This window comes from Vipera ursinii, assembly GCF_947247035.1.
Source record: "Vipera ursinii genome assembly, chromosome: 2".
Classification (NCBI taxonomy): domain Eukaryota; kingdom Metazoa; phylum Chordata; class Lepidosauria; order Squamata; family Viperidae; genus Vipera; species Vipera ursinii.
Genome location: NC_139513.1, coordinates 132,956,493 through 132,971,394, shown reverse-complemented (window position 1 = coordinate 132,971,394; position 14,902 = coordinate 132,956,493). Strand labels below are relative to the sequence as shown.

Here is a 14,902-nt window from a genome sequence, read left to right as displayed (position 1 = left end):
ATGACTGGTTCTTCTGGCTGTAGATCCCCACAGACACATGGTTGCTATTTGTATCCTTTTTCCCCCTGGTTTCTGATAAGCAAAATTAATGAGGATGCCGCCAGGTAAAAAAATTATGACCACGTATCTAAAATTTATCATTTCCTATTGAAACTTGGTACTAGCATATTACATTTTCGTATCAGTGATATACCAACCTGAAAAATGGATCTTTTCTTACTGACTTCCCCCCACACTTCATTTCAAGATAGCGCAGAAGAAAGAGCCAGATTACACATTGCAAATATGGCTAATATGAAAGGGAAAAAAATCATATCAAAACTTCTGTTTTGTTAGAAACAAGAACAATTGGTAAACAAGTACAATCGAAACAGACAACTGAAAACAGCTGCTTGGAATGCCAGCTGCTTGTGATAGGATATTTTACAAAATAATTCACTGCAGCAATTGAATACAGGTACTCAACTTACAACCATTCATTTAGCAACCATTCAAAATTACAACAGCACTGAAAAAACTGACTTATGACCATTTTTCACACGTATGACCACTGAAGCATCCCCATGGTCATCTGATCAAAATTCAGACACTTGTAACTGGCGTGTATGTAGGGATGGTTGCAGTGTCCTGGGATCACGTGAACACCTTCCGACAAGCAAAGGCAATGGGAAAGCCCGATTCACTTAATGACCATGTCAGTAACGTAACAACTATAGCAATTCACTTAACAAATGTGGAAAGAAAAGTCATAAAATGGGGTAAAATTCACTTAACTGTCTTGATTAGCAATGGAGATTGTGGTTGTAAATTGTGTTGTTATGAGGTATTATACTAGGTTTTAGTTTTTTTCTCCCCAACAATCTAAGTTATTGCTTTGATTCAGAAAGCTTAAATCATTTGGCTTCGGGACATTTGAAGGAATGTCCCCTTTGATCCAGATCTGTCTGTACTTTATATTATAACCTGTATAAGTCTTTTTATAAATCTCATGCATGAAAAAGAGCGGGTATGTTTTGGTTTTACAGCATATTTTTTTCATCTTTTTTAATACTATTTGTTATTGTTTCATCTTGGCCTTTAATATTCTAGCTTTTAAAATTTAATTCTATTTATGGTGATGTTCTTGTGTGCATTATTTTCTCAGATGCGGTTTATTATATTTTGCCCTAGGTTCCTGTCAAGTCAAATGTGCACTTCATGAATAAAAATGCCTGATCCCATCACTTACTTACACCACAATTCCACTCTCCCCTAATATAGCACAAAGTGAAATGACTATAATGGATTGAGGGTCCATTTTACATTCCATTATTTCACTTTCTTAAATCCATCTCAAAAGGTGAATAATGGAATTGTGGCGGCATATGAGAATGACCTTGGGATGCAGGACGAAGACCCAGAGCCTAGGCAATGTCTGATAAGAGGAAGTTCAGTCTGCAAATGGTGGTGGTGGGGGGGGAATCATGGGAAGTGTTTCAGAAGAGAAACACTTAGTTTTCTAAGGGGAAAAGTACTTTCAGTCTGGCAAGATTAATTTTAACTCTTTTAAGTAGTCCAGACAAGAAACAACCAGGAGCATCAACACTATCTTTAGGAGCTCAGTGGTGCGGTGGTTAGAATGTAGCATTGCAGGCTAACTCTGCCCACAGCCTGGAATTCAATCCTGAATGACTCAAGGTTGACTCAGCCTTCCATCCTTCCAAGATCTGTAAAATGAGGACCCAGATTGTTGGGGGCCACAGGCTGACTCTGTAAACCACTTAAGAGAGGGCTGCAAAGCACTGTGGAGCGGTACAGAAGTCTAAGTGCTATTGCTGTTGCTATTGTAAGGTTACATTAGCAGAATCTTGCAAGACTGAAAATATGTCTCTCCTCTCTTTTCTTTGAAAAACTAGGGAGGGTCCCTTTGGCAAGTCTTTTCTCCCACCAGACTGTAGCCTAGGTTGTGGCATCTCAAGGTCATTTCCACCTACCATCACAAGAACTGTTTTATATTTAAGAAACATGAAAATGAAATAAGAAATATTCTGTCTTGTCTCATTTTTATTTAAAGATTTTATATGACTGCCCATCTGGAGTAATGCAACTATGGGCTGCATGCCAGAAACAAATAAATATTCTTCAATAATTAAACACAGCACTGGCAAGATCCGTCTGTTGCTCCTATGCTAGCCTTTGAAGTAAAACCACTTGTATCAATAGAGACACAGTGGTTATAATTGAAATTATCAGCTTTTTAGAAACAATTCTTCATGACCAAGCAATAAATATGAACATAAACTAAAAGAGGGACTGAAAACCCCATAATTTGTGTTAAGAAGGTCTTGGAAAAAAAAGTTCTGTTCCTTCAAGAAGCTCGTAAGAGCACTGCCTTCGTTTCCCACCCCAGTCCAAAAGCAACTTAAATTGCCTTCATAAAATAACTCATTTTTTTCTACATAATTATAACACTGCATTTAACATAATAAAGTTGAAAATATGTGCTTTTTATTCCAGGTTATAACAAGTGCTCCTGCAAAATCAAACAGTATTATTACTTTTGCAGGGAGAGAGAGATGTTCACCACAGCGGCCAAACCAATTTTTAAACATGTCATAGTTTTGCACAAATTTTAAACAGACTAACTGTAAAATAACACACTGCGTTATTATTTCTAGTTGTAAGAAAATAGCTGATCTCTTGGATCTTTTATTTAAAAGGTGCTTACCGCTACAACAGAAATCAACAATCTTTCTGAGTGCTTCTCCATCTTGTTATCAAGTTTCCGCACTATCTAACAAAACAAGAAATATTTAAAGCAAACCTTAATAAACTTTTAAAAAATGGTACTTAGTATGGCTACTGAACTCAATAAACCATCTGAATGTTCTTCCATCTTGAGGGGATTCCAGATAAACAAGATAATACTCTTATTTTTAATTCTTCTAATATTTTTCACAGGATACGGTTAAGTTTATTATTCAGAAATTTATTCAGAAGAGTGACAAAATTTTCCCAAATATAGATTGTTCCAAAATGTATAAATAATTAGGTTTTCTGTCTAGATTTATCTCACTGATTCTATATATCAGCTCTAAAACACATTCATGCATAAAGAAAATACAGTAGTCCTTGACTTATACCAGTTCATTTAGTGGCCTTCGAAGTTACAACATCATTTTAAAAAAGTGAATTATGACAATTTTTCACAGTTACAACCATTGAAGTACTCCCTTGGTCATGTGCGTTCCCACAGAGAGGGCCTCCTCAGGGTGCCTCCAGTCAGAGAATGTCGGCTGGTGGCCTCCAGGGGGAGGGCCTTCTCTGTGGGCGCTCCGGCTTTGTGGAATCAGCTGCCGGTTGAGCTCCGGATGGCACCGGATCTCCGCTCCTTCCGGCACGGGTTAAAGACCCATTTATTTGAACAAGCTGGCCTGGCCTGATGGGGAATTACTTAGGGTTTTAATATTTATATATATATATATATTTATTGTTTTTATTGTGGGCAATAATTTAATTCTTTTTTTAACTTTTGTACTTTTGTAGTTTTAAGATATGCCCTGTTCACCGCCCTGAGTCCTTCGGGAGAAGGGCGGTATAAAAATTTAATTAAAATTAAAATTAAATTAAATTAAATGTGATCAAAATTCAGATGCTTGGCAACTGACTGATATTTATGACAGTTACAGTGTCTGTGGTCCTGTGATTCCCTTTTGTGACCTTCTGAGATATGGAAGCTAGATTCACTTAACCACCATGTTACTAACTTAACTGCAGTGATTCACTTAACAAGTATGGCAAGAAAGGACGTCAAGTGGAGCAAAACTCACTTAAAACGCCTGTAAGCAACATAAATTTGGGGCTAAATTGTGATCGTAAGTCGAGAACTACCTACATGGCATGCCTTATTTTTTTTCCAAAATCAGTAGAATTGACAGTCACAGTCAAATTTACTAGACTAGCTTTTTATAAACCAGTGATAACTTACAATAGTTTTTATAAACTACTTTTATGGGCAATATTGGAGTAGGTAATAGAATATAAGAATATAAGAATGATGTGATTATATAAAAAAATTTTTTAAGTTTGGAAGTAATCTATGGTATTTTAATTTGTACAATATATCAGGATAATATGAATTTAAAGCTTAGCTGGGAAGAAGAACAGCGTTAGACAATTGATATAAATTGTTTTATTTGTGATTGTTTTTATTGGGTAGATTGAAAAGTATTATATTGTTTTAGAATAATTATTGATATGATATATATATATATGTTTGGAGTTTATCTATATGAGTTAAAGTTCGATAGTCTATATAGTTCAGGATTGTTTGCGTAAGCTAGATTATGATTGTTTGTATTTTTATACCCTGTATTCTGCTCTGGGAAGTGGGGGGGAGGGGAAAGGGAGGGTGGGGAGGGTTGGGGAGGGTGGGAGGGAAGGGGGCTGGGGGGGTTTCTTTTTTTTCTCCTTTTTTGTTTTGTTTTTGTTGTTTGTTAAAGCTAAAATGTATTCTAAAACTTTTTAATAAAAAAATAGTTTTTATAAACTACTGTCATCAGCAGTAGTGTCAAGATTCATTAAGATTAATCAATCTTTCTTTTATCGTGAGAAGAAGTGATGACAATAACAAAATGAAAGGAAGAGATGCTAAGTTCAGAAAATATCCAGGACAGTCAAATGAGAGCCCCCCCCCCCATGTATGCTATCTGATTTGGTTGTAATAAATCACTAAAAGCATTGCAGTGGCAATTCATATTAACTGAAATGGAATGATGTTAAATATAGTATCTAAATCAGAGGTTGTAAGAGTCTTCTTCTGATCTTCAGCCTGAAGGTAACTTTCTCACGCTTTGATTCCCAATTTGTAAAGAGCATCATCATAATCTTATTTAAGATAAAAGATGGAAGTAATTTAACCCTCTAGTGATCCAAATGCTTTACACAGTGTCGACATCTACTCCTGGGGGCTGGGAAACACTTCATAGCACAATCTGCAGTAGTGTTAAGCAGTGGTGGGGAGGATAGCCAATTGAACAAAAACCCCACAAATAGGATTAAAGTGAAGGCAGAATCACCCATTTAAATATTTTCTGTTCCCACTTCTCCTGCATTGTAACTTATTGTCTTTTCCTTAGAAAACCTACCTTTATAAAAGAAATAAGACACCCAATAAGAGGATAGATGGGAACAAAAATAGAAAAACAAACGTGAAGAACAGCGGCTGTTGTATAATACCACATAAAGAAGGCTACTTCGATGACAACAGAACAAACTAAAGCCGCCTGGAAGAGAAAAGAAAATTTAAAGATTATTTTTTGTTATTTGTTTTTATCCAGTGGCAATCAATGTCCCAGCATGTGACATCAAATACATAGTAGAAAGACATTGTAGCGAACGTATAAATGGCATCTCAGGGTGCAGGGCTAGTCCTAGCCCTTTGACAGGTTTAAGACTTAGTAATGTAGTAAATTAAGGAAAGTGGAGAAAAGCATTAAATAGCCTAGAGCAGAGGTAGGCAACCTTGGCTCTTTTATGACTCGTGGACTTCAACTCCCAGAATTCCTGATCCAGCACAGATGGATCAGGAATTCTGGGAGTTGAAGTCCACGAGTCATAATAGAGCCAAGGTTGCCTACCCCTGGCCTAGAGAGAGGGAGGACAAGATAATCTGAAGAAGCCGATTGTCTGACTCCTTTTCAGTGGGGGTTCAGAATGAGATATAGTACTGAGTTATGGTTGATCTTTGAAGGGCTTGGAATAGGGTGATGTCTCCATCCTGGATTTTTTGGTGGCTTTCTATACCATTGACCATGGCATACTTATGGACTTGGCCTAGGACAGGGGTAGGCAACCTTGGCTCTTTTATGACTTGTGGACTTCAACTCCCAGAATTCAGGAATTCTGGTAGTTGAAGTCCACGAGTCATAAAAGAGCCAAGGTTGCCTACCCCTGGCCTAGGGGTTTGAGAGTCAAGGGGCAGTGTTCTGCAAGGCTTCTCTTTCCTCTGTGGTCAGTCCCAGTTTGTATTCATAGAGATGGGGGAGAACAGCCACAGGGTGAGATTATTCAGTGGCATAGGGTGCAGTATATTGACGATCCTCAACTATACATCTCCACTGAGGCAGAACAAAATGGTGCCACTCAGGTGCTTACTCAGTTCCTGGAGGCTATAAAGTATTGATGGGGAAGCATTGGTTGCAGTTCAACTCTAGCAAGACAAAAGGGTTCTGGGATTTTTGGATCCCTCTGGATTTGGGCAGTTGTCATCATTAAATCTCAAAAGCACTCCTCTGGCGAGTTTGTGCACAATTCAAAAGCCACTGCCCCTTTAGTCATTTCCCAAGTATAGTACTGTACATGAAGACCACCTAAATTTCAACTGGTTCAGAATAGATCAGGGCACACGGTATGGAGTGCTCTAAGGTTTGCACAAGTTACACTACTGCTGTGCAAGCCGCACTGGCTCCCAATCTCCTTCTGAATGCAATTCAAGATGCTGGTTATTATCCTGAAAGCTCTGCATGCATGGGACAGGTTATCAACAGGACTGGCAACACCTGAGAGTATCTGCCTGCCCTGCCAAATCAGATAGGATGGGTGTGTTCCAGACCTCCTCTATTAAACAATGTAACCTGGCTGGATCTAGGAGGCATGCCTTCTCTGTAAAAATACCTCTCCTTTACAACAGCCTTCACTCCAAGATCTGGAGGCCCCTTTCCTCTTGACTTTTCAGAAGCCAGTGAACACCTGGTCCCTCGTCTCTCTTCCCCCCCCCACCCACGGCAATGGGCTAGGATAGAAATTTAAACCAGCACATATGTAATTGGCATAGAATTATTAAGATGTTCTGGCTGGAGTGTGTCATTCCTTAAAAAATGTTGTGGGGTTATGTTTTTTTTTACTTTTGATACATCTATAGTGGTCAGTTTATTGCTAGCCACCAAGGTTATACTATATAAAAGGGGTGGGTCATACAAACAAAAAACAAATAAGTTTAACTTACCACTGAAAAAATAAACGACCAAAATTCTTTGGTATTTTGTATGGCGTTAAAGCTGAATGAGACAATATAGTTAAACATAATAACTGATGGTACGTAGCCAATCAGGCAAAAAACCTGCAGGTGAAAAGAAAATTCTTAGTTGTTGTTTTGTTAAGATCAGGGATAAAGAAAGCAGTGCCTAAGCCTTCCTCTCCCCTAAAAGAAGTTTTCTAACAGGCAACCTAGGAGGCCATTTAACTCCTACTCCTTTTCTTCTGTTCTCATCTGCTTCATATAGATTCAGCTGCCCTATTCTTCAAACTGAAGCTGAAGCTCAAATACTTTGGCCACCAAATGAGAAGAGAGAACTCCCTTGAAAAGACCCCGATGTTGGGAAATATTGGAAGTAAGAGGAGAAGGGGATGGCAGAGGATTAGATGGTTAGATAGTGTCACTGACGCAACAAACGTGAATTTGGGCAAACTCCAGGAGACTGTGGAGGACAGGACGGCCTGGATTGCTATGTCCGCGGAGTTGTGAAGAGTCAGATACAAGTTAGCAACTGAACAACAAAATTCTTCAAAACTCTTATCACAGTCATTGTTGATACGTATACATGTATTTGTCTGACACCTTTTGTAGGAACTGTGACAGAAGAGGTACAAAGGATTCTGTGGAGTCCCTGGTGTTTTCTGGGCTTGGTTGTTTGCTTGCACAGTCTGGAAACAAACCATCAAGGTAAGAGAGCACCAAGGACTCTATAGTTCAACTCTGAGCTCAGATAGTCTCCTCTACTGGAACAAGAGGATTTTCTTGTTAATTTTTATTTTTATTTTAATTCCATTTATATCCCGCCCTTCTCCGAAGACTCAGGGTGGCTTACAAGCTTAGCAGTAGCCTTCATTCTATGTATATGCCTGCTTATGAGGGCTTTCACACACACCCCTCCCAAGCGGCATTATTACAAAGTCAGCTTAATTGCCCCCAACAATCTGGGTCCTCATTTTACCTACCTCGGGAGGATGGAAGGCTGAGTCAACCTTGAGCCTGGTGGGATGCGAACCTGCACTAATTGCAGGCAGCTTGGTGTTAATGAAAATGGCTGGAAAGTAACAGTGTATAATGCCACACTAACAAAGAATGAGGATGCGAAAGAAATCTATTCTAGCAACAGTGCTGAGTTTTCACTAGATAAAAATGTATGTTGCATAAAGAACCTCCATATGTCTACGAGAACAATATTATAACCCATTTCTCATAGAAGCAAATTTTTAATTATTGTTTGTGTTGTTTCCCTAGCCACGACTTGAGATCCTGGCTTAGCTCTGGCATATATTAATAAAATGAACCATTCTAATCAATCAATCAAACAAACAAACATTCTTATCACACCAAGCAATAATCAGTCTTTAAATTTTGGAAAAGCATCTGTTTGTAATGTTGCTTCTTAAGATAAACCAGTATGGGCTAAATGATAAAATGGATTTCAATTTTGAAAAAAAAGATAAAGAAAAATATTCACTTTTATGGAGAGAGAGTATAAAATCCAAATGTATTCACAATAAAATGAAAAATAATAGGAAATGTATTTGTTGTAAAATAGAACTTACCACAGCAAGAAACTTCTCAGGAAAAAAATAAACTCCATGATGAAATACAAATAAGCTTCCTACCATAAGAAGAAGAATTATATAAAATAATGGGATATCAATTAGTGCCTGTCCACACCAATAAGCAGAAGGATAAAGTCCAGAGATTTTAAGTTGGGTGTAAGCTCTGATCTGGAAAATAAATAACAGATAGGTCAATAGGTGGGTAGACAACATACTGTGGCAGTAGATCTCGTCATTCATCCTGATTTTGTTGTTTCTGTTTTTAGCTGATATGTTAATATTAAACGTATCTACATGCTATATATGGTGCATTTTTTAAATAGACTATTGATCCATTATATAATCATAACGCTGGAAGAATATTATATTTTATTAAACATAATCAACTAAAACATTAAGTTATTGCTGAAAAAATGGACCAACAGTGAGACATGAATAAAACTGGATCAAAAAAAATTCAAGTTTTAAAAAAATGAACCAAGTACATCTTAAAGAGTAGAAAAAAATTACAAGAGCAAAGACAGCTAAAATAGTACATACTAGAAGTATTAGTAATTACATAGTACATTAGAACCCCTAGAGTGCTTGGCAATTATAGTTAGGATAGTGATTAAATCTAAATATAGCTATGACAGTGAGCCAAAACAGAGCAAAACTTATCCTAATGGTGCTTCTTCAAATTTTATCACGTCCATAGTATGGCTGTAAATAATTTTGATACAAATTCCACTGGGAGCCAATCTGCACATTGCTTTCCCACTAGACTTTGCAATGGCCCTGATATGTACATGAAATGAGGTTCTATACTGATGTTTCTGGACATTTTGAAAGTTATACCCCATTGCCTATTTAGATTCTCCCTTCTAAGTTGCACTCTGACTTGGCTGAATTGTTACACAGCCCCAATAAGCCATGTCATGTGAGGTCTTCTCTTAACAAACCATATGGCCTTTGGGTTATGATGGCAAACTGGGATTGCCATCTACAACCACATCACTCAGCAATGGAAATTCTGATCCCAATTGCTGTTGTAACCTGAGAACTACCGTAATGTGAAATCAAGTTAAAATGTCTTCTTAAGTTATTCCATCTCCTTTATTGGTAATTGAGATGTGATATGTAGAAGAAAATGATTCTGGACTCAATCAAATATTTCTGTTGCCGCAGGAAAATATTCTAAATCACACAGGCATTGTATCACTAAATCACATACAAATCACACAGGTATTGTATCACTAAGGATTTTGACATTTAACAGAATCACGGGACTGTAAGGGACCTTGAAAGTCTTCTAATCCAACTTGCTTCTAGGGCAGTAACCTTCAGATCAACTCAGTCAAATGGCCATCCAACATTTGTTTCAGAAATTTCAGAGATGAAGTGAGATGATTCCAGGAGGCAAGTTTTTCCACTATTTAATAGTTCTCACAGTCAGGAAATTCTTCCTTATTCTTCTGGATCTGTAAAACTTCTAACCACTGGTATTTGTCCTAACTGTGGACACTTCAGAAAATGAATTCATACCCTCTTCCCATACCTGACAGGTATCAGAAGATTGCTATCATAACTCCCCTTAGTCCTTGCTTCTTAAGGCTGAACTTCTTCTAACTATTCTACTTCATTTCCAAGTCCAATTATCTTTGTTGCTTTTCTCTGTACCGTTTTCATTTCTCAGCATTCTTCTTCTATTATGGCACCCAAAATTGGATTTTTAAGTGTGCCAGATGAGGTCTGTCCAGGGTAGCATACAAGCAAAACTTTACTTCCTGTGAATTTGACATATGTCTATAAATGCAGACCGAAATTGCATTGGCTCTTTTAGCAGCAACAACGCTCTGTTGGCCCATGCTCACTTGGTTGTATACCAGGACATCCAGGTACTTCTTACAAATACTACTGGTTGATCCAGGTTCCACCTATATTGTATCTCTATATGTTTTTTCCTACCTCAATTTAGAACTTTACATTGCTTGCAATTTTGTTGGAAAAGGGCCAACGTTCAAGTCTATTTATTTATTTATTTATTTATTTATTTATTTATTTATTTATTTATTTATTTGATTTGTATACCGCCCTTCTCCCTAAGGACTCAGGGCGGTGAACAGTGACATAAATATCAGAATGCACAAATACAGATATTGAAAACAAATTAAACCCTAATTTTGCCCAAATGCAAAAGATAGTTACCTTAAAACAATAATTACAACAGAACCCGTCAGACCAGACCGGATTGCTCAAACAGATATGTTTTTAGGTCGTGTCGGAAGGAGCGAAGGTCGGGAGCCAACCGGAGCTCAACCGGTAAACGGTTCCATAGTCAGGCGCGCCCACAGAGAACGCCCTCCCTCTGGGAGCCACCAGACGACATTCTCCGAACGACGGAACCCTTAGGAGGCCCTCTCTGTGGGAGCACACTGGACGGAAGGATGTTGACACTGGCAGCAGGTGATTCCTAAGGTACTCCGGACCCATGCCATGTAGGGCTTTGAAAACCATTACCAGCACCTTGAATCTTACCCGGAGGACAACTGGGAGCCAATGCAGCTCACGGAGTAGAGGTGTAACATGGGAGTATCAGGAGACTCCCAACACAACTCTCGCGGCTGCATTCTGTACCAGTTGGAGCCTCCGAGTGGTCCTCAAGGGCAGCCCCATGTAAAGAGCATTGCAATAGTCTAAACGAGAGGTCACGAGTGCATGAGTGACCGTACGTAGGGCATCCCGGTCTAGATAGGGCCGTAATTGGCGCACCAGGCGAACCTGGGCAAAGGCTCCCCTAGTCACAGCTATTATGTGGTCTTCCAAGAAAAGCTGTGAATCTAGGAGGACTCCCAAGTTGCGAGCCCTATCTGTGGGGGGTAATAACTCACCCCCTATAGAAAGAGATGGAATGTTCTGAATATCCCGAGATGCCGGTACGTACAGCCACTCAGTCTTGTCAGGGTTGAGTTGAAGCCTGTTCCTCCCCATCCAGACCCGAACTGCTTCCAGGCAATGGGACATCACATCAAGGGCATCACTGAGGTGGTTTGGGGTCGAAATAAAAAGCTGGGTATCATCAGCATACTGGGTGATACCCGACTCCAAAACCACGAATGATCTCACCTAGCGGTTTCATGTAGATGTTGAATAGAAGAGGCGAGAGGACCGATCCTTGAGGGACTCCACAAGTGAGAGGCCTCGATCTCGATCTCTGCCCTCCTGTTAATACCGACTGCGAACGTCCCATGAGATAGGAGGAGAACCACTGGAGAACCGTGCCTCCCACTCCCAATCCCCTGAGACGCTGCAGCAAGATACCATGGTCGATGGTATCAAAAGCCGCTGAGAGATCTAGAAGGACTAGGACAGAGGAACAGCCTCTGTCCCGAGCTCTCCAGAGATCATTTATTAGTGCGACCAATGCCGTCTCTGTGCTGTGTCTGGGCCTGAAACCCAATTGGTACGGGTCCAGATAGTCAGTTTCCTCCAGAACCGAAGGGAGCTGATGTGCCACCACACTCTCAACAACCTTAGCAAGAAAGCGAAGGTTGGAGACCGGACGAAAGTTGTTTAATATAGTTGGGTCCAAGGTAGGTTTCTTGAGGGGTCTCACCACCGCTTCTTTCAAGACGGAGGGGAAACAACCCTCACTCAGGGAGGCGGATATCACCACCTGGAGCCAGATTCGTGTTCCCTCTCGAGCTGAATAAACCAGCCAAGAAGGGCACGGATCTAATAAACAAGTGGTGGAGCTCAGCTTCCTCATAATTCTGTCCACTTCCTTTGAGGTCACAGGGTCGAACTCATCCCATATAACATCGACAAGACCACCCATGTTCTGATCTGCCCAGTCGGAGTCTAAGCCGGTCCGAATCCGAGTGATTTTGTTCGACAGATGTTGGCAAAACTTCTCGGCACGACCCTGTAAGGGATCATCCCTCACCTCTTGATTAAGGAGGGAGCGAGTTATCCTAAACAAGGCGGCCGGGCGGTTATCTGCGGATGCAATGAGTGTAGCGAAGTAATTGGACCTCGTCATCCTCATTGCTGCGAGATAAGATCTAGTAAAGGATCTTAGTCGTGATCGGTTGGATTCAGATCGGGTGGATCTCCAACGGCTCTCTAGGCCCCGTCTCCGACGCTTCATCTCCCGGAGCTCCATGGAAAACCATGGAGCGAACTGGGATCTGCATCGGGTCAGGGGCCGCAAGGGAACAATTAGGTTAAGTACATCCGTGGCAGCCTTTTCCCAGGCTTCCACCGAGCTGTGAGCAAAGGAGGCAGGTGGAGACCCCTGTGCTGCCTGGAACTTCTCAGGGTCCATTAAGCGCCTGGGACAGAACCATCTTGATGGTTCCGCAACTCCACAACGGGGGGTGGCATAGTAGAAGAGCAGCCTCAGGAGATGATGATCGGTCCATGACAGGGGTGTAATAATTGGGGAACCCCCACCAAGATCTAACCACCGTCTAGATAGAAAAACCAAATCAAGCGTGTGGCCTCCCACATGAGTCGGGCCCCAAATTACTTGTATCAGGTCCATGGCCGTCATGGAAGCCATGAACTCTCGGGCTAACTCAGATGATCCTCCCAGGGATGGTAGATTGAAATCACCCAAAACTATAAACTTGGGGAATTCAACCACCAGCCCCGAGAGGATATCGAGAAGCTCAGGCAGGGCCGTTGCTGTGCGACTAGGCGGAATGTATATCAGCAGTAAGCCTAGCTGTGACCTAGGGCCACATCTTAGGAGGGATTCACATCCGGCTATTTGGACGATGGTGGTCTCCTGAGGACAAAGAGTCTTTCTTATAACTACTGCCACTCCCCCGCCCCTACCCTGAGCCCGAGGTCGCTGAAGCACTCGGAAGTCAAGATCCTTTTGACATTGAGCCTGTTTTCTAAAGTGTTAGCAATCTTTACCATCCCCTGCAAGCTTCACGTCATCTACAAAATTGCTGAGCATCCCTTTTATCCTCTTATTTTTTTAATGTTGATAAAATACTGGGCCAGGACAGAATCCTGATGCATATTGGCTTTCATATTGACATACTGTCATGCCTCCATCCGAGCCTGAATCCAAGGAGGACATGGAGCTGGAGCAGGACCCTGTTGAGGCCCAGAAGGAGGTGTCTGTGGCTTCGGAGGACTGAGGGGAAGAGCAGGCTGAGGCAGGCCAGGGCCCTTCAGGTTTGGAACAGGGGAGGCAGAGTTCAGGCAAGGAGCAACATCCCCCCCCATCCTAGAGCAAGGAGAGCAGAGAGGAGGAGAGAACAATGTAGGCAGGCTCAATTGCTCAGGAGGAGAGCGTCCCGCCCCACTCCACAAGGCACACCTGGGGATTAAGATTTAAGGAGACAGCTGTGGGGTGGGGCATTTGCCCAGAACAAACGTGGTATCTTGGGACAGTTGTGAATTGTGCTCTTGTCTTTGTTTAACCTGGACACCTTGAATACCGGACCGGCAGACTGCATTTCTGAGTCTCTTCTTGCAGACTGCAGGCAAGCTGAGATTTAAAAGGACTCATTAAGTTTCTGTTTTGTTTTCTTTGTTATCTGTCTGGCCTTGAGGACATTGTAGACTTCTCCAGCTGTATTGAAATTGCCTTCAGCCAGAGGCAGCTGAAAGGTGTAGGGGTCTATGTGTGTGTGTGTGTGTGCGCGCGCACGCTTTGGTTGAAGGCTTGCCAGCATATGTGGGAGCTTTTGGGGAACATTGGCAGTTATTAAAGGACTGTTTCTCTTGCCAGCCAGCTGCTTTGCCTCCATACGTGCATTAAGAACCATATACTGGCTATGGTTATTCAGTGATCCATTTGGTAGTGGCAACATCACACTGTTCTATTTAATCAATATAAAACCTGTTTTTAACAAAGTCATACTGGTTTCCAATAATCACTTTCCTCCTTATACTCTCACTGTTTATCTTTTCTAGCATTTTCTCAGGTACTGATGTCAAAACTAACTCAAAGGCACTCCACAGAAATGGGTATATCAGTCCACAGGTTATTAATTTCTTATTTTTATTTTTATTGTATTGGATATGTTTTAATTTGTACACCATCCAGAATCCATCCATCCATCCATTATAGATAGATAGATAGATAGATAGATAGATAGATAGATAGAGATAGAGATAGAGATATATAGATATAGATATAGATAGATATATAGATATAAACATTATGATTTGCTACCTTGTGGTTTTCTGCATTCTCCATGGCAAAATATGATGGCATTCCAGTGACAAGAACTCCTAGTAAGACAGCTTCAAAATACAGCACAAGAGTGAAAACTGTGTCAGTGATTTCCTACGAATAAGAGATTTTTGTGTATGAAAAATA

General features: G+C 40.7%; 1 protein-coding gene across 2 annotated transcripts in view; it reads right to left on the bottom strand.

The window, feature by feature from the left end:
* The window catches only part of LOC310633596 (cholesterol transporter ABCA5-like), a 76,558-nt gene that overhangs the window by 17,458 nt on the left and 44,198 nt on the right, over nt 1-14,902 (bottom strand). For both annotated transcript variants that reach the window (XM_083351384.1, XM_083351385.1), the window contains 6 exons: nt 14,756-14,869; nt 8,575-8,745; nt 6,986-7,099; nt 5,127-5,264; nt 2,708-2,773; nt 198-289 (listed from right to left, as the gene is read on the bottom strand). In XM_083351384.1, the coding sequence (XP_083207510.1) occupies nt 198-289; nt 2,708-2,773; nt 5,127-5,264; nt 6,986-7,099; nt 8,575-8,745; nt 14,756-14,869 (695 nt within the window). The remainder of the gene's footprint in view (nt 1-197; nt 290-2,707; nt 2,774-5,126; nt 5,265-6,985; nt 7,100-8,574; nt 8,746-14,755; nt 14,870-14,902) is intronic.